The following is a 27988-nucleotide window of genomic DNA, read 5'->3' as shown; positions in this document are numbered from 1 at the left end:
TAGATGGTAGATAGTAATGTCTACCTCTCAGTGGCCAAGAGGTATAGATTATGAATATATCAAACACTAGGAAATTACGAAACAAGCAGATCCCAATGCAAGTCCTTAACTGGGGGTTGTCTTTACAGGTGTAAGTCAAACCTTTAGTTCTAGGGTTCCTATTAGGGGGAACCATAGAATATATAGCGAGCAAAGTAATACAGCCTGATATTACAGTAATATAATGTGAACTCAAATTAAATGCCGTTATAAGATATTGTAAAGATCTGTGGTTGTGGGTTGTAAGTAATCACCTAGGCAGATTAACAATGCAACAATATTTTATTGATCACAGCCATGGTAATAAGCAATTCCAGGTAAATGGCCAAAAAACAGTTCTCTCAGTCCTCAAATTCCCAATCTGGGTTCAGTAGTTCCACTGGCTTTGTATAAGGCCATACTCACTGTCTCCATCCTCTTCCTCCAATCCTTTCACCCAACTCTCCTAAAACATGTCTGTCCTTTCTTCCACTGGGCTCAGTCCCCTCCCAGGTTAGAAGTGATCACACCCTCCCCCTTAAACATTCATTCTTCGCTAAACAATGAAGAATATTCTAGAAGCCTTCATCTGAGACTGCATGTAAGACCCCCTGTGGGGATGGCTCCACTGTGTCTACAATCTACACACACATAACGAGATTATTGGCTATTGGAACAATGGTTAGATACTCCTGAGATACAGATTAGTGGAATGCTGGACATTTTACAAGTGAATCTAGTGCTCATACTGACAAGTCAGCAGAACTATATAAAACATAACAAGTAAATCACTAATAAAACAAAATAATAATATTAACAAAAATGGTGGTCCGTTGCTGGAAAAGTATCATAGTCTTTAGAAAATGGGCAGCTCCTCACAGATATGAACTGAGACGTTCTGTATAGTGGAAGAGTGGCACCTAAAACTCTATTTAGATATATCTTATTATATTCTGAAAGAAATAAGTACGCATCTGCAAACTGTCTCTCTCATCAGGGAAAAGAAGATTCATTTCAGGAGCTCATATGATTGGCAGGTTCCTTTTCCGTCTGGGTGCATCACCATCAAATTCCTGATCCATTGAAAGCCTTCTGTGAGGTGCCGAAACTCTGTGGCAATGGTGGAGAAGGTGGCCAATCAGATATATGGATTCTGGGAATGTCCAGGACATCACAGAATGGTCTCATGGCGCTTTGATCTTTCAAAGTATACAATGTTCCATTTTTTTCGGACTTGCAGCTGGAAAGGGTACCACAGGAGTACATCAGACCATTTACCTAGAGAGTATCAAGTAGTGGTGTCAATACCCTTCTTTGAGCAAGTGCCATTCAGGATAGATCTGTGAGCAATTGTATGCGCTTTCCATTGAAATCACCAGGACCCAAATCCCCTGCTTTCCTCACAACGGCCTCTTTTACATTGGAAAAATGTATGTGACCGATAATGTCCCTTGGACACTCAGGATCTGGGCCATGATTGCCTAATGTACGGTGCGCCCTGTCGATCTCCAGCTCCTTATCAATAGGGTCACCAAGGATATAATTGAACAATGTCCACAGTGTTGGCATAATAGCTTGTGCATTGATGATTTCAGGATATTATTGTGATTTTCTTGGTCATCAATGATATTAAACAGACTGTTTATTTGCTGGCTGTGAAGATCCAGTGTTTGTTTCTGAGCATTTTGATGGCCACAACTTGTACGACATCATCCTCTTATCTCTGTACCTTGTCAGTAAGCTGTGATAGGCTAGAAGTGAGGGGACGTATTTCAGTTTTGCACGTGGTCTTCAGCCTTTGTATATATTGCTCTATCTCTTGTTTAGTAGGGATAGACGCAATATGAAATACAAATCAATTATGGCTTTCCCCATATTAAAATCCCCTGTGGCTGGGGCAGTATATTTCCCTGTGCAGCAAGCACTGCTCAGTATGTGGGCTTTGGTGAGAATACAGGGAGATTTGTGGAGATGTTTTCTTGTGAGGCCTACATTAAGAGAGAAGTTGGTGCAGGACTTACAGGCTTGAGCGGTCTGGCATCATGAGGGTTAATACTGCTTCTTTTTCCAAGCTGAGATGAGGCAGTAATGGCTCCAGAGCAGGATGATAAGACTTTCGATAAGAAACACTGCATATCAGACATGCTGACGGAGGTGGAGGACCTCAGATTAACCTCAGATCTCTTGTCTTTCTTTCTAATATCGGACGTCATGTTTAAGGCCAGAAATTGCTTATAATTCCCCCAGGAACCCGGTCTGAAGAGAGTGCTCTCATTGCTATGTCCAGGCCATATCTTTCCTGTTGATTTTCAATACGTCCGAAGGCGACGTTGATTGGGAGCAGGACTGTGTGATGTAATAACCTTATGTGAGCCCCAGAAATGCAAGTTGTGACACCAATGGAACGGCGCCACAACGGGAGGTGCGTATGAGTGTTTTTATTTTAAAAAGGCCAAACATGAGGAATGAGAAGGCGTTGTACTAATAGAAGTGGAAAACCCCTTTAAGAAGATACAATTTTTCGGTTAGAATTGAAATGGGCTTCTCCCCTGTGTGACTTCTCTGAAGTTTATTAAGAGTTGATTTCTGTGTAAAACATTTCCCACATTAAGAACATGAAAATGGCTTCTCACCCGTGTGAGTACTTTGGTGACTAAGAAGTGAGGATTTCTTCACAAAACATTTCCCACATTCTGAACAGGAAAAAGGCTTCTCCCCTGTGTGAGTTCTCTGGTGCTTAACCAGATTTGATTTCTGGTTAAAACATTTTCCACATTCTGAACAGGAAAAAGGCTTCTCCACTGTGTGGGTTCTCTGGTGATTGACCAAATCTGATTTCTGGTTAAAACATTTTCCACAATCTGAACATGAAAAAGGCTTCTCCCCTGTGTGGGTTCTCTGGTGGCTATGAAGAATCTCTTTACGGTTAAAACATTTCCCACATTCTGAACAGGAAAAAGGTTTCTCCCCTGTGTGAGTTCTCCGGTGGCTATCAAGAATCTCTTTACGGTTAAAACATTTCCCACATTCTGAACAGGAAAAAGGTTTCTCCCCTGTGTGAGTTCTCTGGTGCTTAAGCAAACCTGATTTCTGGTTAAAACATTTTCCACATTCTAAACAGGAAAAAGGCTTCTCCCCTGTGTGAGTTCTCCGGTGGCTATCAAGAATCTCTTTACGGTTAAAACATTTCCCACATTCTGAACAGGAAAAAGGCTTCTCCCCTGTGTGAGTTCTCTGGTGCTTAAGCAAATCTGATTTCTGGTTAAAACATTTTCCACATTCTAAACAGGAAAAAGGCTTCTCCCCTGTGTGGGTTCTCTGGTGGCCATCAAGAATTGCTTTACGGTTAAAACATTTCCCACATTCTGAACAGGAAAAAGGCTTCTCCCCTGTGTGAGTTTTCTGGTGCTTAAGCAAATCTGATTTCTGGTTAAAACATTTCACACATTCTGAACAGGAAAAAGGCCTCTCCCCTGTGTGAGTTCTCTGGTGATAGACCAAATTTGATTTCTGGTTAAAACATTTCCCACATTCTGAACAGGAAAAAGGTTTCACTCCTGTATGAGTTCTCTGATGTATATTAAGATATGATTTCTGTACAAAACATTTCCCACAATCTGAACATGAAAAAGGCTTCTCCACTGTGTGGGTTCTCTGGTGCTTAAGAAAACTAGATTTCTGGTTAAAACATTTTCCACATTCTGAACAAGAAAATGGCTTCTCTCCTGTGTGGGTTTTCTGGTGGTTATCAAGATGCGCTTTCTGGTTAAAACATTTCCCACATTCTGAGCATGAAAAAGGCTTCTCCCCTGTGTGAGTTCTCTGATGTCTGATAAACCTTGATTTCTCTGTAAAACATTTTCCACATTCTGAACAAGAAAATGGCTTCTCCCTTGTGTGAGTTCTCTGGTGATTAACAAGATTTGATTTATGATTAAAACATTTCCCAGACTTGAAACAAAAAAATCTTTTCTCCGCTGTGTGAATATTTTGATGTTTAAGAAAACTATTTCCATATTCTGAACGTGAAAATGGCTTCTTTGAATTAGGAGTAGTTTGTTTTTTAATGCTTATTTTGTGACTTTGATTTTCCTTAGTAGTCGGTAATGAATCAGAAGACAGGACCTGTTTCAAAGGATCAGGTGAAAGATCTTTCCTGTGAAGGGATGATGGTAGATCTGGAGTAATGGCATTCACTTCAATTGTATCCTCTGGGATCTCAAGATCGTCTGATTTAAAAATTGAAGATGTCAGCTGTCCCTCTGATCTCCTGGTACAGTCATCTGCCAAGAATAAAACCAATAATTATTTTTGAATAAAATATTCTTGAATTATATATTTTTTAACATTTCTACTTAAACTGTAAAATAGCAACTCATGTAAAAAAAATATTGAATTATTCACCAAGAAAATTACAGTTCACAGTGTAAAAGAAAACTTCATAGCAAGACCAAGTAGAGCGTGATGTTCAACTGTTTGTTCATTCAGTCTCCCAAATCTGGAATAAAAAGCCAAACAATGTTATATAGGTGTAACACCAGCTGTCTGCGGACTCCTCCCTTCTGGCGCTTTGCCTCCCGGTATAGTAGTCCATTTCTTACTACTAGAAACTCTAGCTGCAGAGTCAGCAGGACATACTCCTCTGTTCTTAATGCATACTTTTCGCGCCTCCAGCCCCTCTTAACCCACCATTGGACTACCCCCACCGACCGATCCTCCTGCTGCGCCTTTCTGACTTGATTACGAGTCAGTTGAGGGAGAGAGTCAGGGGTTACATTTGTCACTCGGCAGTACAACAACGGGAGCGCTTCACTGGATACTCCTAAGAATTTAGCACTGCACTGCATAGGGAGGGCATTAGTTTGATGTCTATGGCACAGAGTCTTCACCTCAGGGGCAGGGACCTCTATCCATCCTCCTTCTTCTTCCTCAGCGTGTCATGCAGCGTGTCCACTACAGCCCATTTCAAAGCCAGAAACTCCAGTTAGTGAGCTGAGTAGTTGCGTTCACTGGGAGTCAATCCTCTACTAATGTAGTAAACGGGAAGCAGACAGCCATCAAGGTCCTGATAGAGAATCCGTCCTAGTCCGTCGAGAGAAGCATCTACATACACATATGGTTTACTGGGGTCTGCATAGGCCAACACTGGAGTTTGGGTCAAACATGACTTCAGTTTCTCGAATGCAGGTGTCCATCTTTTCCCAAAAAGTTCATTAACTCGTAAATAGACTCTCTTTCCTGACCTTGAGGGGTGGGCTGTCCTCCCGGAAGGGGGATACCCCTTGGTAAGAGCAGTTAACGGCTTCGCAATCCGAGAGTACTGGGGTACATATCTTCGGTAATATCCACAAAATCCTTAGGCCAGTTTACAATAGCCTCCACTTTGGTGGGGTCGGTGGAAATTCCTTCTCTGCTGACTATGTGCCCCACATATTTCACAGTCGTCTGGCAAATCCGGCACTTGTCAAGGGATAACTTCAACCCAGCCTCCTTCAACCGATCCAGCACCTTGAACAACCACTGGTTGTGTTCTTCCAGAGTCTTCCCAAAAACAATAAGATCATCTAGATAAACCAGGACCTCACGTAAGTGCATGTCCCACACTACTTTGTCCATACATCTCTGAAAAGTGGCTGGAGCACCTGTCAGTCCTTGAGGCAGTCTCTGAAACTCAAAGAACCCAATGGGGCAGATAAAAGCGGTCTTCTCTTGATCTTCTTTTGACAAGGGTATCTGATAGTAGCCACTCAGGAGATCTAACACAGAAAACCATTGGCTCCCTTGCAGGCAATCCAAAGCTTCATCGACTCGGGGCACAGTGTACTGGTCAGGGACCGTACGTTTCTTCAAGGTACGATAATCCACACACATCCTGACTAACACCAAATTTACATGCACACTAGGCCACCCATGATACTGACCTATCATACAATGGGACATACCACTGAGGTCCCCAGGCTGATACGCCCTAATTCAAATTGTTTGGCCTTATTTCCCGGTATCTCCCATGTGTCCAGGTGGTGGTTTGTGTGCATGTAAATTTGGTGTTAGTCAGGATGCCTTAACCCCCATTCATGTTTCAGGTGGTGAGTCCTCATGTCGTGATGGGACACTTTCAATGACTCACCAGGGGGATTATGTAACACCTGCAGAGGGAATTTTCAGGGCAGCTACCGGTATACTGGAGCTTACAGACACTAAGAAGAGCTTTGCAGCTGCGGTTAAACAGGGACCTACAGACATTAACCGTTTTTCCCCTGAGCTGGAGTGGACTAAAATTCCCAGGGACCCTTGTTTCAGTCAGATGACACAGCCTGGGAGGATAGAAGGAGAGAGAGTGGATTGGATGAGGAGGGACTTGGGGGAGGGAGCTGGGCAGGAAGTGAAAGTGAAAGTTCAGAGAAAAAAAAAGAGCATGGCAGCTTGCTGTGAGGGACGGAGCAGTGTGGATCTGCATTCCTCTACGCTGCCAAGTGTGGCGGCCCCCTCTCAGATACCCGCGCTGCTGGAGAGAGCGCGGTCTTGTCACCCTCTGAAGCAAGTTACATCAAGGACTCGGAGAGTTCTACCAGCACTCCCACCGTATAAAGTCCTGAATACTGTCGCCCCCAGCTGGTGTCCAGAGAACCATCCGACCGTTTGAGACACACAGTGAGTGCCCTTCTGAGACTTGTGGTTCTACCAGCACTATTTACAGTGAGTACACTGCAACCCAGACTATTGACATTAATATTCATCTAAGTGCACCAACGGTTCTCATTTGCACGCCAACATCCGCGGCAACTGGGCCCCAACATTTGGACTGAGTTAAAACAAAAAGGGAAAGCCTGCTACATTATATTTGCAGGGTCGGAGTAGAAGTAGATATATGACTTTTATAGAGCACTGTTACTTGTATTGTATTCCTTTAAACCCACCTCAATTCTGCTGTATAGCAATAAACCTGTTAAACGGTTTTACTCCTGTTCCCTGTCAGTGTGTACTGAGCAGTGGCAGGGGCTTCCCGAATCAGCCACTGGCAGAAGATAACAGTCTTTCGGCAGTCCCAGAGAGAGAGCTAGAATCAAGATTCTGGTGGAGGCACTGCGCCCTAGAGAGGTGAGACCCCCCATAACACCCAGTGTACCGTGGTAGCCCTAAAGGGGTGTTACATAGGCAAAAATAATACCAATAAAAACTTCTACTCATCTCACAAAAAACAAGTCCCCACTCAGGTCCATCATTTGTCAGTGGAAAAACAGAGATTTTCACATTATTAGTGGCTTAAAGGCTCTGGAAAAGCAACTTTGTTTCTAAAAACCAATCCAGCAATATTCGTTCTCTCAAAGTGAAATCTCCCCCTCTCTTCTGAGCCTTGCAGTGCGCCCAAACCACATTTATCATCCATGTATTTGGCATTACTATAATGAGAAGAACCCACTTCATTTACAGTGTGTGTGTCTCCTGGAGCACAATCTGGGCACTACGTGTTGGGCAATAAAATGGCATATTTGTAATTTTCACTTTGAAACATCTACTGTGTGCTAATTTTCGGAAAGTGACTGTGGAGTCAAAGTAGTGACAACTTCTAAAGATTAATTAATTGAGGGTCATAATTTCAAAATGGAGTCAATATATGGGAATTTCTACTGGTCTGATTTGCTGACATTTTGTATGGTGTGGTGTGTCCCATATCCTCTGGGACCTGCTCCTGCGACGTCTGCTTCAGTCACCAGGTGCTGTCCTATTTATTCTGCAGGCGGCGCTGGTTATTGAGAAGACGTCGGGACCAAAAGTTCTGGGCGGCGCAGGCTCTTTCCAGCCACTTAGATTAGTTTGCATGGAACCAGTAGTACCATCCAGTCTGGCAGTATGGGTGTGTGTGCTGTCCAGCTGCAGTAACCTGCTCCCTACTTCTGGCAATTGGAAAGCACCGCACCCTACTAAAGCTGGTAGCATATTGCCGGAAGCGGCCAGATCCAGCCGTGTTCTCCTCTGGTTCAGTCCTCTGTGCTCAGCTCCCGGCTTGTGTATTTGTTTTCCATTGTGACCCCGGCCAGTTTACTGACTATTTTTGTGTATTCTGATTTTGTACTTTCTCTGCCCTCCTGGTTATGGCTACCTGACTATTCTTCTTCCCATCTCACTTTACAGAACAACAAGTAACACTATGGCCCAAGCCTAGGAGTATCTGTGTAAGTCCAGATCCCTAAGGAAGAATAAAGGGTGATGGGCAAAACTGTGACTACAGATAATAACACTGACTGAAACGATCAAGCTGAACAGTCTTCTTCAGAAAAAAAAAACCTTCAGTCTGTAACTGTAACTACTAGGTAGTTAAAGACTCACATAGGTGAGGCAGGCCGATCCGACCCCAAATAAACTATCATACAGAATGAACATGTAAAAAAAAATACAACAATAAAAATATATGTTACATCCCCAACACCAATGTATGTATGAAGGGAGAAATCCAACACTAAACTGGAGTTGCTCTCATTTATGGTGGACCATTGGAGGTATGATGAGTCCTGACCAGAAGAGTAGAGAAAGTATTAGTGCCCCCATTTCAGGAGAGATTGTGCAGGAATCTGAATTCTTTAGGATTGAAAAAATAATGTAATTTATGATGTGGAGTGAATCCATGAAACCAGGGCTCGAGCCATGCCACCACATCTCCTGCAGGCGTGAATAGATGTATATTACAGCCATCAGCCACGCACAGCTTAGAGACATATCATGGCACAGGTGTAATGTTATTTATGTAGTTTTATCCCATTCCTGCTTAAGTTAGTCAGTTTTAAAAGAAATTAAAAAGTCAGAATAAAGGGAAACTCCGTTGTTATTGTACAGAAATTCACACTTGGCCCTCACTGCACATTTAATATTGTCGATAATAAAAGTGAAGTTTGGCCAGAAAGACTGGACCTGGTCTTGTAGGGACCATATGAGAACATTCAGCAGCACAGAAGGGAGAGAAGGTAGATTCATCCAATAAGATATCAGGGATCTAGGAAGCCAACAGCATCATTACCCTCCGCTTTCTGTTACAGGTCCATCAGAATATTTTCCTTCAAGTGATTTTCTCACTTGTCAGCACATTCTACGTAAGCTGTCATTTGGCTTTGTAGTTTACAGATCTGGGCAGGTAACGGTCAGCGTCTACTAATCCCAGGAGGTAGGTGGATCCCCAGGTTGCAAGTTCTCTAGAAAAGGGTTTTCAATGCCCAAATTCATTTGAACAGTTTTGGGTGGAGAAGAATTTTGTGATCTAGAGGCAAAATGGTGATCACACGATTGTGATACAGCCGGACTACACCACCGATAAAGCAGCCACAGCCGGTGACTGAGAAGAATCTGTGACTTCTCTGTATTTAGTGGTTACTACTCACCAGGGTAGTCATATGTAGGAATCTCCTCCTTACACCGCTCATCACCCCTCACATATGTCTCTGTACTATGATTATGGGTCAGATTTTCACCCTGAAACAAATATTGTAAAAGTGACAGACAGAAGGAGAAGTCACATCTATGATCAGCTCTAATCCTGCCATCTCCACCGTTCTCATTACACAAGTATAAAACATAATAATGGTGAATAAAACAAGACTGAGCACAAGACCTTAACAGCCGTCTACACATCATAGGGGAGATCTCATGACACCTTCTCTCCATCTACCTGATGATCCTGAGGAACATTGGGATCTTCTTGTTTACAGTCCTGTGGAAGAAGAGGACGGGGACATCTCTCTGGTGTTGTCCTCTTACTGGATAGATCTGGGGGAAACACATACAGGGACTGAATTCATTCTTTACATACAGATAGTTATAGGCAGTGTGTATTTAATCCTGTCTATTACCTGGTGATGTGAGGGGCTGGGGAACCTCCATCATGATGTTCTTGTACAGATCTTTGTGTCCTTCTAAATACTCCCACTCCTCCATGGAGAAATAGACGGAGACATCCTGACACCTTATAGGAAACTGACACATACAATGATACCGTCATCCCCCCGATCCCTCCATAGCGTTACTGTATAATGTCCCAGCATTCCCAGCAGTGTCACCTCTCCAGTCAGAAGCTCAATCATCTTGTAGGTGAGTTCTAGGATCTTCTGGTCATTGATGTCCTCATGTATGAAGGGGTGAGATGGAGGCCCTGTGATTGGGCTCAGGGGTCTTCCCCATCCCTCAGACACAGGGTCCTGACAGCGCTCACTAGAGGTCTTCTTCACTACTGTGTAATCCTGGTTATGGAGAGACACAGTAATAAATCTCACTCCAGACATTTCCAGAGTCCTCACCTCTCCAGTTCTGTCCATCTGTTATTCCCATAGATAAGAATGATGTAATGTGATGTCATCAGAATCTCTCACCTCTCCAGTAAGCCGGAAGAGGATCTCTAGGGTGAGGTGTAATATCCTCTCCACCATCTTGTCTCTGTCCATATCCATCTTTTATGGATCAATAAGGAAAATTCTATTATATAGAAGATCTTCACTGAGAGGATCTGATATTGTAGGGATCTGAATGAGAAGAAGATGAGCAGATGTAACATCATAAAAATCCTGTGTAATAATACAATTACTGGAGATAATAAGGGAAACATATGAGGAGATTTATTATTTTACAGTATTTAGTTTTCTTCTTTCTTCCTCGGAGTCGGAAGCTGAATACATTTCTCATAGACTCATCTTCCATGACGCTAAATCTCGTCTCCTTTACCAACAATCGGCATTAGCAATACTGCAGGAGATATTCATTACACGTGACATGAGAAATAACTACCGTATTTTCCGGAGTATAAGAAGACTGAGTGTATAAGGCGACCCCCAACTTTTCCAGTTAAAATATAGAGTTTGGGATATACTCGATGTATAAGACTACCCCTCTTCTAACGCACATACAATAAAAGTAAAAAAAAAAAATCAGATTTGATTTCAATATGGTAATTTTAAAGTGATGAACCTTACCGGCGATTGGCTGGTTGTTGTATACAAAGCCTGCTTGGATTGGTCAGCTCTTCCTGCCTGCCCAGCTCTCCCTGTCTCCAAGACTATCAGAGCGGCAGCACATCCCTCTGGCCCGCCTTTGTATCCTATTACCGGTACCTCCTTCTCTGCCTCTCTGATCTCGCTCCTGAGGACTGCAGTGACGAGGTGAGGGGGCGCCTCACCGGGAAGGTGTAAGTGAAGCAAGCTGCAGGCGTCTGGGACGCCCGGGGTATGGAAAGAAGAGAAAGAGCGGTGCTGTGCCCAGAAAAACAGGCCTCTTTCACTCATCTGGCCCGCCCTTGTATTACCTCCTTCTCCGCCTCTCAGGAGGTACCAGTAATAGGATACAAGGGCAGGCCAGAGGGATGTGCTACCGCTCTGATAGTCTTGGAGACAGGGAAGGCTTATAAATTACCATAAATACCGTATTTTTCGGACTATAAGACGCACCGGACCATAAGACGCACCTAGGTTTTAGAGTAGGAAAATAGAAAAAAAAATTTAAGCATAAAATGTGTTCACGATGCACTTTTAAGGGGGAGGGGGTCTTCTACTGACACTGGTATAGGGGTAATGTCCCCCAATTCTGACAATATCCCCCATCCTGGTATATATGCCCCCCTTCCTTTTATACGTGGCCCCCATTTCCATCCTGATATGCCTGTCATCGATCCATCCTGGTATGCATGGCACCCCTCATCCCTATCATGGTATGCATGGCACCCCTCATCCCTATCCTGGTATGCATGGAACCCCTCCATCCTGGTATGCATGGCACCCCTCATCCCTATCCTGGTATGCATGGCACCCCTAATCCCTATCCTGGTATGCATGGCACCCCTCATCCCTGTCCTGGTATGCATGGCACCCTTCATCCCTGTCCTGGTATGCATGGCACCCCTCATCCCTATCCTGGTATGCATGGAACCCCTCCATCCTGGTATGCATGGCACCCCTCATACCTATCCTGGTATGCATGGCACCCCTAATCCCTATCCTGGTATGCATGGCACCCCTCATCCGTGTCCTGGTATGCATGGCACCCCTCATCCGTGTCCTGGTATGCATGGCACAGCAATCCCCATCCTGGTATGCATGGCACCCCTCATCCCTGTCCTGGTATGCATGGCACCCCTCATCCGTGTCCTGGTATGCATGGCACCCCTCATCCCTTCCCTGGTATGCATGGCACACCTCATCCCTATCCTGGTATGCATGGCACCCCTCATCCTTATCCTGGTATGTATGGCCCCTCATCCTTATCCTGGTATGTATGCCCCCCTCATCTTTATTCTGTTATGTATGCCCCCCCTCAGCCTTATCCTGGTATGCATGGTCCCCCTAATCCTCATCATGCTGCACATAAAAAAATAAACACTCCTACTCACCTTTCTTCTCTCCTCCAGCGCTGCGTCCTATCTGCCCGCACTGATCTTGCCTTGTGAGCCGCGCATGGCGTCACTACCATGCGAGGCTCACAAAGGGAGATCAGCTACTGGAAGTCACTGCTCCTCACGCTGGAACTGTGACTTCATGCTCCTTAATACCCGGCACACAGCGTAGCCGCAGAGCGGCTCCTGCTGCTGCAGGGCGATCACGTGTGCCTGCTATTAAAGGGCATGAATATTCACCCCCCCCCCCACGGAGAGAGGTTGAATATTTATGCCCTTAAACAGCGGGCACAGGTGATTCCGGCAGCACCAGGCGCCGCGCTGCTGCTACACTGTGTGCCGCTATTAAGGAGCATGAATATTCAGTGCTCCCCACGCCTCATGGGGGGGGGTTTGGTCGACTATATAAAGTATTTGGGGGCCTCCCGACAGATGATGTTAGGGCAGAGAAGGATCTGTCATCCTGAATTTCAGAGGCTAATCCGTTTGTTCTTCCTGTAGATAATCGTCCACTAGAGGAGTCTGGAGGCGACTTTCTCATACAGACCACAGGAAAGCTGGAATATTTGTGTGTATAGGGAGATGGAAGAGATAGCCGTCTGCCAAATGACTGTTCAGCCAACACTTATCTCATGTGTATGGAGCCGTTACGATTACACTAACAGGCAAGGATAATACACCGCACTACAGTAGTACAGTGCATCACCTGAGCAATCAGAGGATTGTATGTTGTATGATCGTGACGCGCCCCCTGTGGTCGTGGGGTACACGGTAGCCGGGCCGGTTCTGTATTGGGGTAGTCACGGTGGCAGTGACCCAGTCCGTGGCCCAGGGAGGTCAAATAAAGAACAGTGAAAGTCAATTTGGTGAAATAAAGATTTGGGGATAATGTTCGTGACGCCACCCGTGGTATGCGGCTATATGGGGCCCCCGCTGCGGTGCAGATCCACTGGGGCTGTTGGTGACGCAGCAGAGATGGTTTGGCTCTCCACGGGTAGAGCTATGCCCCAGGGCAGTATAAAGGACTTGATGAGGTAGATGTTGTCAGCAGGGACAGTGTAGTGCAGGGCAGGGCAATTAAGTCAAGGACACAGCGGGGTGCAGTCTTCAGGTTTTACTCACAGTTGTTAAGTTCTCCAGGTTACAGTTACCGGTTTGCAACCACCCATGTCGTCCTGTGTCCTCCTGGGAAGTGATTCAGCCAACTCTCAAATATCCTAGGAGCACTTGAACGGGACCCTTTTCGGTGTACCTCTCCAGGCCGTCTCACTACGCTGGCTCTCGCCATCCTGCCCTGTGCCTCAGACACAGTGTCCCGAGCCAGTGGCCACAGTGTCCCGAGCCAGTGGCCGCGGGCCTTGTCAGGCGACGTCTCGTCTGTCCCCTTGGTCCTATATGGCCACCTTTTCAGCGATTATGTGTGGACTGTGGCTACGGCACCTAAAGATATAGCAACCTCCGGTTTGCTAGCTGAGCTTTAAAGTACTCCACTAGTCTGGGGCCAGTCCCCTCCTGCGGCCTTGATCCCTCTATGGTCAGCGTGAATTCGGGCGCACGGGTGGCTTCCCGCACTCGCCGTGCCCCTAGGATCCCTTCTATTTCTGGAGCCTTTCCCACTGCTCCGGTCTTCTCCCCTCACTCTCCTACTGCTGGGCCCCTCTGACTGGGCCCACTCCTCACTCTCCACTGAACTCCTGCTCCAAGCACTGGAGCCAGGAAAATGGACCCTTCTAGATGTTTCTACCCTTGCTTTTACTCTTCCTGTCTGAGCTCCCCTGAACTATTTCCTCCACCCACCTCCTCCACTTAGTTCCACCCTCCTGACAGGGATCAGGCCTGTGCTCTCCCTTAGGAGCAATCTTGCCCTTCCCTTATGAAGTAGTGTAGTGTTGGATGTGAGTGGTTGGGTCCCGTGTAGTGCTCCCTCCTTACCTGAGAGTGGGGTACCACACCTCTGGCTGAGATGCAGCACTTCTGTGGCAACTGGACCCGCAGGGCACCACAATCGCACTAATGAGAGTTGTCACTATAGGGAAACCAGACTCACTGCACAATGTTCGTTAAGTCACGTCCATAAGAACTTTCTTATACTCTGTTATCCTATACACATTCTATACACAGTGACGTAGACAGAAATCACAGTGACGTAGCAATAGCTGAAATTGAGCCCGCCGAAGGGAAAAATATTATATATATAAATATATATATATATATACACACACACACACACTAGATAGTGGCCCGATTCTAACGCATCGGGTATTCTAGAATATGTATGCGGCCGACCGGGCGCGACTAATCAGCGAAGCAGTGTTTAAATGGGTTGTGCACTACTTTAAATTAACCCACCAATGTATCCCCCCGGGGCCCCTAATGAATTTTGTAATTACGTCATGTTGTCAATACTGCTTGTGACAACATCGCTGACCACGCACAGCCAGCACATAATTCCCCCGGCCGCAGCCGGCTCTTGCTTCCGCTTACATCACGACTATTTGCGGCTGCAGCCAGGGGTCTCCTGTTCGCAGGCTGCGACCAATCAGCGAATCGTGTTAGTGAGGACCGAGGAGCGGCACTGCCGGTCATCTCCCGGCAGCATCGCCGCTGACCTCCATGCGGCTACCGTCGGGAGATCAGCGGCTAGGGCTGCTGATCTCCCGACGGCAAGTGTGAAGGGAGGACCGGGGAGCGAGGCCGCCGAACGGGGTACTTCTGCTGCAAGCAGCCGGGAGATGACCGGCTAGCACCGGTCATCTCCCGGCTGTGTCGCCGCTGATCTCTCGACGGTGGCCTGCGTGTTTCAAATCTGGCGCCACTTCGTGGCCGGGCTGTGCCAGTCGCTGAATGGTCGCGGCCGACTGGACGCGACCAATCAGAGAAGCGGTGTTTTAAATTTCGCGCCAATATCGCTGATTGGTCGCGGCCGGGCAGGTGCGACCAATCAGTGAAGCGTGTTTCAAATCCAGCGCCAATTCGCGGCCGGACTGCGCTCGTTGCTGATTGATGGCGCGACCAATCAGCGAACCGTGTTAGTGAGGACCAGGGAGCGGCCCTGCCTGTGCGGGTACTTCCGCTGCGAGCTAGCGCCGGTCATCTCCCGGCTGCATCGCCGCTGACCTCCATGCGGCTACCGTCGGGAGCTCAGCGGCCAAGTGCGAAGGGAGGACAGGGCTCCATCCATTCTTCCATTGATGCGGTGAAGTAGTCCTGTGCCCTTAGCAGAGAAACACTCCAAAAACATAATGTTTCTACCTCTATGCTTGACAGTGGGGACGGTGTTCTTTGAGCCATTGGCAGCATTTCTCTTCCTCCAAACACGGCGAGTTGAGTTAATGCCAAAGAGCTCAATTTTTGTCTCATCTGACCACAGCACCTTCTCCAAATAACTCACAGAATCATCCAGGTGTTCATTGGCAAACTTCAGATGGGCCTGCACAAGTGTCTTCTTGAGCAGGGGGACCTTGCGGGCACTGCATGATTTTAAACCTTTAAAGGCGCAATGTGTTACCAATGGTTTTCTTGGTGACTGTGGTTCCTGTTGCCTTGAGATCATTAACAAGTTCCCCCGTGTAGTTTTAGGCTGATCTCTCACCTTCCTCATGATCAAGGATAACCCACAAGGTGAGATTTTAAATGGTGCCCAAGATAAATGTCGATTGACAGTCATTTTGTATTTCTTCCATTTTGTTACTATTGCACCAACAGTTGTCTCCTTCTCACCCAGCATCTTGCTTATGGTTTTGTAGCCCATTCCAGCTTTGTGCAGGTCTATGATCTTGTCCCTGAAATCCTTAGAAAGCTCTTTGGTCTTGCCCATATTGTAGAGGCTAGAGTTTGACTGATTAATTGAGTCTGTGGACAGGAGTCTTTTACACTGGTGACTATGTAAGACAGCCAGTGTCAGACTGGGGTGTCTGGGGCCCACAGGGGGAATTGATCCTCGGGGCCCACTCTACAGCTATATGCAAATACCTGTTATCTGTTATCCCTGTTATAGTGGAGCGTCAACTGTAAATAGCAGGCGGCTCCTGCATCTACTGTGCACCACTATAACTAGGATGTACAATTAAGGTAGTTTGTATTAAAGGGGTTGTTTGGTTAAAACAAGTTATCACCGATCCATGGGCTCTATAGGATAAGTGATAACTTATTGATCGTTTGGGTCCGAACATTGGAAAACGCACCTATCGGAAGAATGGGGAAGTTTTATCCCTGTCAGGACACTTATCCCCATTTTAAAATGCAGCAGCAGGTGGGATGTCTGACCACAGCCTCATTCATTCTCTTTGGGGCTTCCAGATAAAAACAAGAACAGCAACTGAGGGAATGAATGGATCAGTGGTCAAGTCGCACATGAGCTCCACTCTAATGGGAATAAAAAATCCACATTCTACCAATTGGTGCACGTCCCAGTATTCAGACCCCCACCAATCAATACTTTATCACTTATCCTGTGGAGAGGTGATTACTTGTTTTCCCCGGAGAACCCCTGTAAGTGCATCTTGTTCCAAATATTTAATCACTAATGGAAATAAAGAATCTTCTAATTAATATCAGAAAGAACAAATGACCGCCATACCCAACACAACCCACTATACCAACAGCAATAGTACCACATACAAGGGAGAAATACTGCCACACCATGACCAGACCACATATTACCACCACATATTACCACCACCATAGTGACCAAATAATACTATATACAAGGGAGAAATACAGTGACACCCGTGACCAGACCACATATTACCACCACATAGTGACTGAATAATACCACATACAAGGGAGAAATACCACCACACCGTGACCAGACCAGATATTAACAGCATATAGAGTCAAAATAATTCCCCATCATTGCTCTCCCCCACCTCCTCCATCATTGCTCTCCCCCCACCTCCTTCATCATTGCTCTCTCCCACCTTCTCCATCATTTTCATATTGCCATCATCATTGCCATATCTCCCCCCACCTCCTCCATCATTGCCATATCTCCCCCACCTCCTCCATCATCATTGCCATCCCCCCCACATCCTTCATCATTGCCATATCTCCCCCACCTCTTCCATCATCATTGCCATATCTCCCCCCACCTCCTCCATCATAATTGCCATGTCATATCTCGTACAGTTACTACCAGTTTCACGATAGCCCAATTATTATTATTCGCTGCCACCACCGACCAAATTTGAAATATAATACAAGCCTGGTCGGACGCCTGCGTTCTGGTAGTGTATGGCTTCGGGGAAGGGAATGATTACAGAGCAAAAGAAACAGGACTATTAAAAGTTATATTTAATCCAAAAGGGAGATTTTACACAAGGGGACAATACAATACATATGCAGTTACACAAAATAATAAGGATTAAAGAAGAAACTTACTATATGATCGCAGAGACGATTCAATATAGCTGGAGGGGAGACATCCCACTTGAGTCTCCAGAGACCACACACGGTATAGCTGCAGTCCATTTTTCTCCCCGGAGAGGCTCACAGCTCCGGGAAAATAAGCATATAGTTCCATGGCTGACCCTGTCACTAAAAATATGGGCCCCATTATCATAGGACGTATGGAACATTAGTTATTCCATCTTTTATTTCAGCTCCGAAAATCCTGCAGTTTGCAGCTGGGGAATTGTCTTAGTTAACGAGCTGCGTCCTCCTCAGCTAGATGTAAATTGTCGGAGGTCTGTGTCAGTGGAAAACACACTCACATGCTAATTGGGGTTGTAGCACCTTTTTTGTGCCAGCATCTGTCCAAGCCACTTCTGCTGTGGTGATAATTTGCATACAGACAGATGGTAGATTATCAGCTCTTCTCTCCTGACAAATAGTATAGGGGAGAGGTAGAAGAAGGAGGGTCTGGGGGGGGAGGGAATTCTTAATATTTTTATGACAGGATAAAATACTTATTTCTCACTGCAAAATGCAAATAAATTTATCTAAATTTAAACATTGTGATTTTCTTGATTTGTTTGGATATTCTATCTCTCAATGTTAAAATTAATCTGCACTTAAAATTATAGATTGTTCATGTCTTTGTCAATGAGCAAACTTACAAAAACAGCAAGGGATCAAATACTTATTTCTTCACTGTATATTACATATACAGTACAGACCAAAAGTTTGGACACACCTACTCATTTTAAGATTTTTCTGTATTTTCATGACTATGAAAATTGTACATTCACACTGAAGGCATCAAAACTATGAATTAACACATGTGGAATTATATACTTAACAAAAAAGTGTGAAACAACTGAAAATATGTCTTATATTCTAGGTTCTTCAAAGTAGCCACCTTTTGCTTTGATGACTGCTTTGCACACTCTTGGCATTCTCTTGATGAGCTTCAAGAGGTAGTCACTGGAAATGGTTTTCACTTCACAGGTGTGCCCTGTCAGGTTTAATAAGTGGTATTTCTTGCCTTATAAATGGGGTTGGGACCATCAGTTGTGTTGTGCAGAAGTCTGGTGGATACACAGCTGATAGTCCTACTGAATAGACTGTTAGAACATGCATTATGGCAAGAAAAAAGCAGCTAAGTAAAGAAAAACGAGTGGCCATCATTACTTTAAGAAATGAAGGTCAGTCAGTCTGAAAAATTGGGCAAACTTTGAAAGTGTCCCCAAGTGCAGCTGCAAAAACCATCAAGCGCTACAAAGAAACTGGCTCACATGAGGACCGCCCCAGGAAAGGAAGACCAAGAGTCACCTCTGCTTCTGAGGATAAGTTTATCTTAGTCACCAGCCTCAGAAATCGCAGGTTAACAGCAGCTCAGATTAGAGACCAGGTCAATGCCACACAGAGTTCTAGCAGCAGACACATCTCTTCAACAACTGTTAAGAGGAGACTTTGTGCAGCAGGCCTTCATGGTAAAATAGCTGCTAGGAAACCACTGCTGAGGACAGGCAACAAGCAGAAGAGACTTGTTTGGGCTAAAGAACACAAGGAATGGACATTAAACCAGTGGTAATCTGTGCTTTGGTTTGATGAGTCCAAATTTGAGATCTTTGATTCCAACCACTGTGTCTTTGTGCGACGCAGAAAAGGTGAACGGATGGACTCTACATGCCTGGTTCCCACCGTGAAGCATGGAGGAGGAGGTGTGATGGTGTGAGGGTGCTTTGCTGGTGACACTGTTGGGGATTTATTCAAAATTGAAGGCATACTGAACCAGCATGGCTACCACAGCATCTTGCAGCGGCATGCTATTCCATCCGGTTTGCGTTTGGTTGGACCATCATTTATTTTTCAACAGGACAATGACCCCAATCACACCTCCAGGCTGTGTAAGGGCTATTTGACCAAGAAGGAGAGTGATGGGGTGCTACGCCAGATGACCTGGCCTCCACAGTCACCAGACCTGAACCCAATCGAGATGGTTTGGGGTGAGCTGGACCGCAGAGTGAAGGCAAAAGGGCCAACAAGTGCTAAACATCTCTGATAACTCCTTCAAGATTGTCGGAAGACCATTTCCGGTGACTACCTCTTGAAGCTCATCAAGAGAATGCCAAGAGTGTGCAAAGCAGTCATCAAAGCAAAAGGTGGCTACTTTGAAGAACCTAGAATATAAGACATATTTTCAGTTGTTTCACATTTTTTTTGTTAAGTATATAATTCCACATGTGTTAATTCATAGCTTTGATGCCTTCAGTGTGAATGTACAATTTTCATAGTCATGAAAATACAGAAAAATATTTAAATGAGAAGGTGTGTCCAAACTTTTGGTCTGTACTGTATGTAGTGGATGGGTGGAGGAAGTAGTTAAGGGGAGCACATAGCGGGAAATATAAAAGAGAGTAGCCATCTTAGCGACAGTCAGACAGTCAGAGGAGTAGTGAGGAGGAGACAGGGAGCGGAGGCTCTGTATGAGCTCTGCTCCACAGGCAGGCCTAGTCAGGAGGCCTGAGCCTGGGAGAAGGAGAGGGAGCAGGAAGGCTCCAGGAACAAAGAAGGGACCCTAGGGGTACGGGCCATGCAGAAGGCCCCCCGTACGTCCGCTGCTACCAGGAGGTTGAGGGGTCAAGGCCAGAATAGGGAACCGGATCCCTCAACTAGTGGAGAAACATTCAAGGCTCAAATAGAAACCGGCGGTTACAGTGTCTAACATGCTGCAACCATAATCCACACCAGTGGCCCTAAGAAGGTGTCCACATAGGACCAGGGGACGGAACATACGTCGCCCGCTAAGGCCCGAGGGTACCGGATAGAAGCGGCGCTGGGTGTGAGGTACAAGGAAGAGGCCAGAGGAAGGTACACAGAACGGGGTCCTGATAAGTGCTCTGGAGATACCCGAGGGTGGACTGAGCCCCTCACTGAGTACGCACAGCACGACGTGGGAAGTTATGATCTGCAGTGTAACTTGGAGATTGACAACCGTGAGTAAAGACCCTGGGACTGCACCATCTTGTCTCCGTGTTTCTTACCGCGCCAGCACTAACTGCACTGGGACGCCCTGCACAACCACCATCATTCACACGCGCTGCCCTGACGCTACACTCTTCCTGTGGGGAGTCATATTACACTTGCTGCACATTCCACCAGCTTCAGCGGACTGCTCCGCAGCGGCGGTTAACAAATCCACAGGTGGCGCAGTCGGACATTAACACTTATCCATATAAATTACGCCCTGGATTGACCGCCCTGGGTCACGGACCGGGTCACCGCCACAGTGACTACAACCCCCAGCATTTACAAGGCCCGGCTCCGGGTACCCCACGGCCCAGGGGGCGCGTCATTACAAATTCCCTTCTTCGGTGGGAGAGCCACCATCCTCCCCCCTCTGAAGAAGGGAATACCAAAAGGCCAATACATCAGGCTGAGAAGGAATTGTTCGACTGATGGTGAATTTATACAGCAGGCTAAGGAAATGAGAGAGAGGTCTAAACGAAGGGGATACCCTGATTGGGTTTTGAGAAGGGCGCACCAGTTTGCTTTTAAACAAAATAGAGAAAATCTGCTCTCTCCAAGAACAAAAGACGATAATGAAAAAGGAAAAGAACTTATTAGGTTGATTGCGACATACGATAATGGTGCCCCACAAGCAAGGGTCATTATAGAAAAATATTCGGGAATTCTACCATAGACGAGGATTTGAAAAAAGTTGTTGGTACAAAACCACAAATCACGTTTCACAGAAACAAAACGATTGGAGACAGGGTTGTCAAAAGTCATTTTGTGCAATCTAAAAAGGACAAGTCTTGGTTACCAGGGAGACCGAATGGCTGCTACAATTGCAACGGATGTGTGGCCTGTCCGAATGATAAGACTACAAAAACCTTTATGAGTAACGTTACAGGACTGTCCTTTGATATTAGAAGTTTTATTAATTGTAGAACAACATTTGTGATATATAAAGCAACATGTATTTGCAAAAAGGAGTAAATAGGGAAGACCATACGAGAAATGAGAAGAAGAATAGGAGAGCATCTAAATGATATTGCAATCAATAATGACACGCCCATTGCTAAACATGTAAATTTAGTGCATGGGGGGATCCGAAAGTAATATCATTTACGGGAATTGGTTGCATGAAAATGAATAGTGGGGGGGGGACATGGACAGAATCCTACAGCAAAAAGAAGCAAGATGGATTTTCCGGTTGAACACCATGACCCCTAAGTGGCTCAATGAGCAACTTGGCTATAGTTGTTTTATCTGAAAGGAGTATCTCCTGATCCCCACCTTACAAAATCCTCCCCCTCGCTTCCCCCCGTTTGATCATGCTTACGTGAAGCGTCCCATTACATGAGCCTGTCAAAATCAGATTTTTGAGCCTTTAAAATCTTGAGTGCCTTCAAAAGAAGGTGATATTTATATCCTTAAGGAATATATACCCTTAGGAAGAAGGGAAATTTATGGATAGATATATAATATATGACATTGTGGGCAACAGGCTGCTTAAAGAGTGCTTTCAGAATGAAATACGTATATTTAAATTATAAAAAAAAACAACCTGGAGGTCTGAACTGAGACATAAATTGATGTGCATGCAAAATGTAGATGCATGTTCACACAAGGCCATTGAACAGAGAGAAACCAAAGACAAGAAAAAATACCCAAATAACTGAAAGTAAATGTATAGATCGCACAGTGCAAAAATAATAATAAATAATAAAGGGTATTTAGTTAACATAATTTTGATCAAAATAATGTATAAGCTATCCCGAAACTTCACGGCAACCCTTATGGGACAGTCCTAACTCTAGTATTAAAAACCTTACCATTTGTCAAGTGACATACATATGGACATAGGCAGAGAGACTTGATCCCTAGTATAAGCATAAAACCGTGGCAGAATGAGCGCGTCAGCCCAGACAAAGGGCGGCCACACCCTTTTATATGCACTAAAGCATACTGACTGCAAAGAAAAAAAACCTGGAGGTCTGAACTGAGACATAAATTGATGTGCATGCAAAATGTGGATGCATGTTCACACAAGGCCACTGAACAGAGAGAAACCAAAGAAGCAAAAATTATGTTAACTAAATACCCTTTATTATTTATTATTATTTTTGCACTGTGCGATCTATGCATTTACTTCCAGTTATTTGGGTATTCTTTGGTATATTTAAATTATGTCGCCTGATGAAGTTTGTATTTAAAGCTGCCAGCCTACCCCAAGTAGGAAGGAGCATCATGTGCGATTTGGATTGATGGTCACTATGGCAGTGGTAATCATTGAGAAATAATACGGTATATATGGGGACATGTGACCATATGTGGTCGGCCGTGTGACTGAGGCGTTTCGGGTGCCACGTGACCGGAAGCGTTGTGGAGTCCACGGCCACATGTTGTAACATATGGCTGAGTGTAGGCGGCTGTAAAAATGGGGCTGCATTGCGTGATCGCGGCATGCCGGGCGGCCAGAAATTATGTGATTGGGTATGTCACGTGATTGTGACCTGCCGGGCGTCCGGAAATGATGCGGTTGGCGGTGTCACGTCGTCACGGCTTGTCGGGCGGTGGAAATGATGCGATCGAGTGAGACCCAGCCGTGTCATGTGATTGGGAGACTCCGCGCTGCAGAAAATGACATGTTTTGAAAGAGTGGGAATACATATAAGGTGGTCAAAATGGAATGAGTCTGATGAGAGCACTATTATGGGATAATGTATTTGAAAAAGGAATGGGTTTGATAGAGATAAACCCTGGAATTATAGCAACCAAAATATAAGACACATATAAGCCCCGCCCGGGAAGTGACATAGGACTCCCTGGAAAGGAGGGAAAGTAAACCTATTTACATACAGGAAGTGAGTGTGTGGGATTATCTCCTCATACAGTTTTTGGAAAAATAGTGGAGGCAGCGCTCTGCACGACTGTAATGAACACTCACTATTGTGAGCCTCATTGAATTTTTTGTTTTACTCACTTTGACACTTTATTGGCACAGAGTCACCTTCTCTCTTTGCATTAATTGTGCCTTCCACAAAATGCTAAACATACTCCCCTGATGAATTCTCCGTAAGGAGAAAGAAACGTGTCGGGAGGGTTTTTGTGGGATATGTTAGAAGGTACACTTGGGTACTGCCCGTGTCGGGGCGGGAGCTAAACCCAGGGGCATGACAGGGGGGCATCAGTCCTCAGAAAAAGATCAACAGACAGACAGAAATTCCCGGATGGTGCCTAGATGCAAAATGGGTGAGAACCAAACATTTTCTTTCTATATTGCACAATAGCACTTTAGATTATGATTAATGTTATTTAACAGTCAGGACTGGATATATTCATCCGGAGACCGTATCCTGTAAATATCTGTAATGAGTCTTTTTGTGTCCTTAGGTTAATAGGGGTTATGTTGATTCAGTAATGGATATATAGGATATAAAGTTTTATAGGTATAAGTGAAGGTTATGTTATAAGAGAATCCTCTCTGCTGTGAGTTGTCCTTTTGTTTAGGAATTGAAGGACAGGTCCTAATAAAATGTCCCTTTTTCCCAGAAAAAAAAATACGCCTTTTTTCTTGCGAATCTCCGGGGAAATGTATGATGTAAAGGCACCCCCTAACTGCATGGGTTCTGCTACCTCCCCCAGTACTGGTTCACCTCCAGACCGCTCCCCCGGCAGAGGTCTGTCACATCTGACACACCCGTGACACCATCCCAGCCTTGTGCAGGTTTACAATTTTGTCCCTGGTGTCCTTACACAGCTCTTTGGACTTGCCCATGGTGGAGAGGTTAGAATGTGATTGATTGAGTGTGTGGACAGGTGTCTTTTATACATCTAACAAGGTGCAATTAATACAGGTAATGAGTGCAGAGTAGGGGTGCTTCATAAAGAAAGACTAACAGGTTTGTGGGAGCCAGAATTCTCGCGGGTTGGTCGGTGATCAAATACTTATTTCATTCAATAAAATGTCACTTAATTGACGCTGAGAAGGCGTCTGACCCGTCAATTGGTCGTTCGTCTTCTCGCTGTTAAATAGGTTTGGGTTTGTGGGTCCTATTATTCACTCCATTAGAGCCCTTTATTCAAGACCCTCGGTGAAGGCGTCTGTTAATGGCACCATGTCTGATGAACAGCCTGTTTGTTAGGCAAATCCCTGCATGTGTCACAGCAGCCCAACCGCCATGACACATGAGCCGCGGCGGCACCAACATAGATGCCGAGCACCAGAGCGCGCTCACCGAAGGGTTAACAATCCACGCGCCCTCATCACTAATGAGAACAAGACGTTTCCTCCCTTCCTGTCTCCATAGTTGGGTCGTATGTATCTATCACAGGAAACAGAAACCTTATGATTCTTATAAAGGGGCAACACAAGACCCCAAAAGAGTCTCCGTGCTGAAGGGGTTAATGCCCCCTGCGCCCAGTAATGGGGTCTCCACATACCTCCACCTGCAGAGCCGCCACCACATATATGGCTGCTGTGTGCGCACAGGACCTGTGATGAGGTCACAGGAGGGGAGGAGTCAGGGGTCACATGATCAGGGGCCTCAGTGGATGCAGGACTCTGCTGTGCTGGTTGTCATGGTGCTGGATGAGCTGAAGTTTATGTGTGGGGTCAGGAGGGGTTTACAGTGTGGATGTAGCAGAGCCGCGCGTGTACGAGGTGTACGGAGCAGAGCCGCGCGTGTACGAGGTGTACGGAGCGGAGCCGCGCGTGTACGAGGTGTACGGAGCGGAGCCGCGCGTGTACGAGGTGTACGGAGCGGAGCCGAGCGTGTACGAGGTGTACGGAGCAGAGCCGAGCATGTACGAGGTGTACGGAGCGGAGCCGAGCGTGTACGAGGTGTACGGAGCGGAGCCGAGCCGCGCGTGTGCGAGGCGTACGGAGCGGAGCCGCGCGTGTGCGAGGCGTACGGAGCGGAGCCGCGCGTGTGCGAGGCGTACGGAGCGGAGCCGCGCGTGTGCGAGGCGTACGGAGCGGAGCCGCGCGTGTGCGAGGCGTACGGAGCGGAGCCGCGCGTGTGCGAGGCGTACGGAGCGGAGCCGCGCGTGTGCGAGGCGTACGGAGCGGAGCCGCGCGTGTGCGAGGCTTACGGAGCGGAGCCGCGCGTGTGCGAGGCTTACGGAGCGGAGCCGCGCGTGTGCGAGGCTTACGGAGCGGAGCCGCGCGTGTGCGAGGCTTACGGAGCGGAGCCGCGCGTGTACGAGGCTTACGGAGCGGAGCCGCGCGTGTACGAGGCTTACGGAGCGGAGCCGCGCGTGTACGAGGCGTACGGAGCGGAGCCGCGCGTGTACGAGGCGTACGGAGCGGAGCCCTGTGTACAAGGTGTACGGAGCGGAGTCGTGCGTGTACGAGGTGTACGGAGCGGAGCCCTGTGTACGAGGTGTACGGAGTGGAGTTGTGCGTATACGAGGTGTACGGAGCGGAGTTGTGTGTATACGAGGTGTACGGAGCAGAGCCGCGCGTGTACGAGGTGTAAGGAGCGGAGTTGTGTGTATACGAGGTGGCCATGTAGTGGATTAAACGAATACTGTTATAAAGACCACATAACATGTTCCAGTAAAGGTGTAGTGTATAGCCTCAAATGTCCATGCAACAAATTATACACAGGACAAACTATTCGCCAGATGAGCACGAGGATAGGCGAACATATATGGAATATTAAGAATAAATTTGATGGCCATCCGCTATCAAAGCACTTTATGGAAAAATATGGAGACTCCATCGAGAATATCCAAGTTCTGGGTATTCAAGTGGTACAGAAATACTGGCGAAAGGGTGACTTCATTAAACAGATTCCAGGGCAGAAGCCACTGGATATTTACACTGGACACTGAGACCAAAGGGCCTCAATAGTGAAATCAAACTATTTGCCTGCAACTAAATCTAACAAGGAAAGGGGATTATCATGCGACTGATTGATACATGACATTTGTATCCAATTTACCAGCACGGATATAAAAAGTCCACAAACCCTGAAGGCCAATCCCTGACGAAGGAAACCACTAGATTTCCGAAACGGGTAGAAACTGGTCCTCTGTGACCTCCGTATGGATCCTAACCACGTGTCTCGCAGGTTCTGAAGTGTCGAGCGCACCAACCTCCAGAGGCGACCCTCCCACTTAGTCACCGGCCGGGATTAAGTGTATCCAGTGTGCCGCCCGCCGGGCCTACTCCTAACCTCTGGAGAGATCCATCGCCCTCCACCTATCAGCGGTATAAAGGTCCTACCACCAAACAGTCTGCCAATGCCGGCATCTACGAGACACAAGCACCCAGCTGCGCTGCCATCGCAGAACTCCTGGTCTTCACATACTTCCTCTTCTAGATGGTTCAACCACATTGGCAAGCCTTTTACTAGCTATCACATACCAGTCACAGACTCCATAGACCAGATAAGGTCACCAGGTATTTTGCCAGATAGCTTATTTCATCAAGTCTATTACTTATTCTAGCTACTTACTCAATAGCACTTATCTAATCCCATCGTCTATTTTCAGAATCTAATAGAAAGAAAAATACCAAACCTCCACCATATCTATCCCTATCCGGCACGTCCAGATCTGCACCAAGGAACATCAGGTATTTCCCACCCAATTGTGCACCCAGTCAACAACACCCATACTAATTCTCTACCTCATCTCTAATCTATCTTCTTTGGATTCCCCCACCGGAGCCTCCAGCCTACTTATACGTTCTTGCAGACAAAGCCTCGCGGAAGTGAACAAGAAGCACCTACATGATCTCTTTTTTTAACGGATTTTAATTCTCTACCTTCGTTTAAATAAACCATATATTTTTAATATCCACTTGGCATCTTAGTCCATTTTCTATTTTATCTTACTCCTGTACTCACTCGATCCAGCGCAGAGATATATATCTTTTATTTATAATTAATTACCCTTCCCAGCTTGTGGGAACATATTCCGCAGCACTTTACTATTTTAGGGCTAAGGGTATTATTCGGCCATCCACCTCCATCTACCTCTCCAGTCACAGTGTGTGTGTGGGGGGTGTTGTTAAAAAAATATATATATATGGAGAGTTATGTCCGTACTTGGATTTTAGAGAGATTAATAAAATCACGGTTCACAATACCTGTCCTTTAACCTGAGATGTTTAAACAATTATCTAGAGATGAATGATTTTCCAAGTTTGACTTGAAAGGGGCATATAACCTTATACACGTACGTCAGGGTGATGAAGGGACGACA

General features: G+C 46.0%; 1 protein-coding gene across 1 annotated transcript; it reads right to left on the bottom strand.

The window, feature by feature from the left end:
* Positions 1-156: 156 nt before the first annotated feature.
* Positions 157-25281, bottom strand: LOC141191455 (uncharacterized). Its single transcript, XM_073661345.1, has 6 exons — positions 25217-25281; positions 10065-10523; positions 9858-9981; positions 9677-9774; positions 9390-9480; positions 157-4301 (listed from the first exon to the last, which is right to left on the bottom strand). The coding sequence occupies exons 2-6, from the start codon at positions 10317-10319 to the stop codon at positions 2626-2628; spliced, it is 2244 nt and encodes a 747-aa protein (XP_073517446.1). The 5' UTR covers positions 10320-10523; positions 25217-25281; the 3' UTR covers positions 157-2625.
* Positions 25282-27988: the final 2707 nt, after the last annotated feature.

The sequence above is a fragment of the Phyllobates terribilis genome, unplaced genomic scaffold (genome assembly GCF_046119375.1).
Source record: "Phyllobates terribilis strain yellow unplaced genomic scaffold, ASM4611937v1 Scaffold_46__1_contigs__length_10046794, whole genome shotgun sequence".
In the NCBI taxonomy this organism is placed as follows: domain Eukaryota; kingdom Metazoa; phylum Chordata; class Amphibia; order Anura; family Dendrobatidae; genus Phyllobates; species Phyllobates terribilis.
This window is presented reverse-complemented; position numbering and strand designations above follow the sequence as displayed.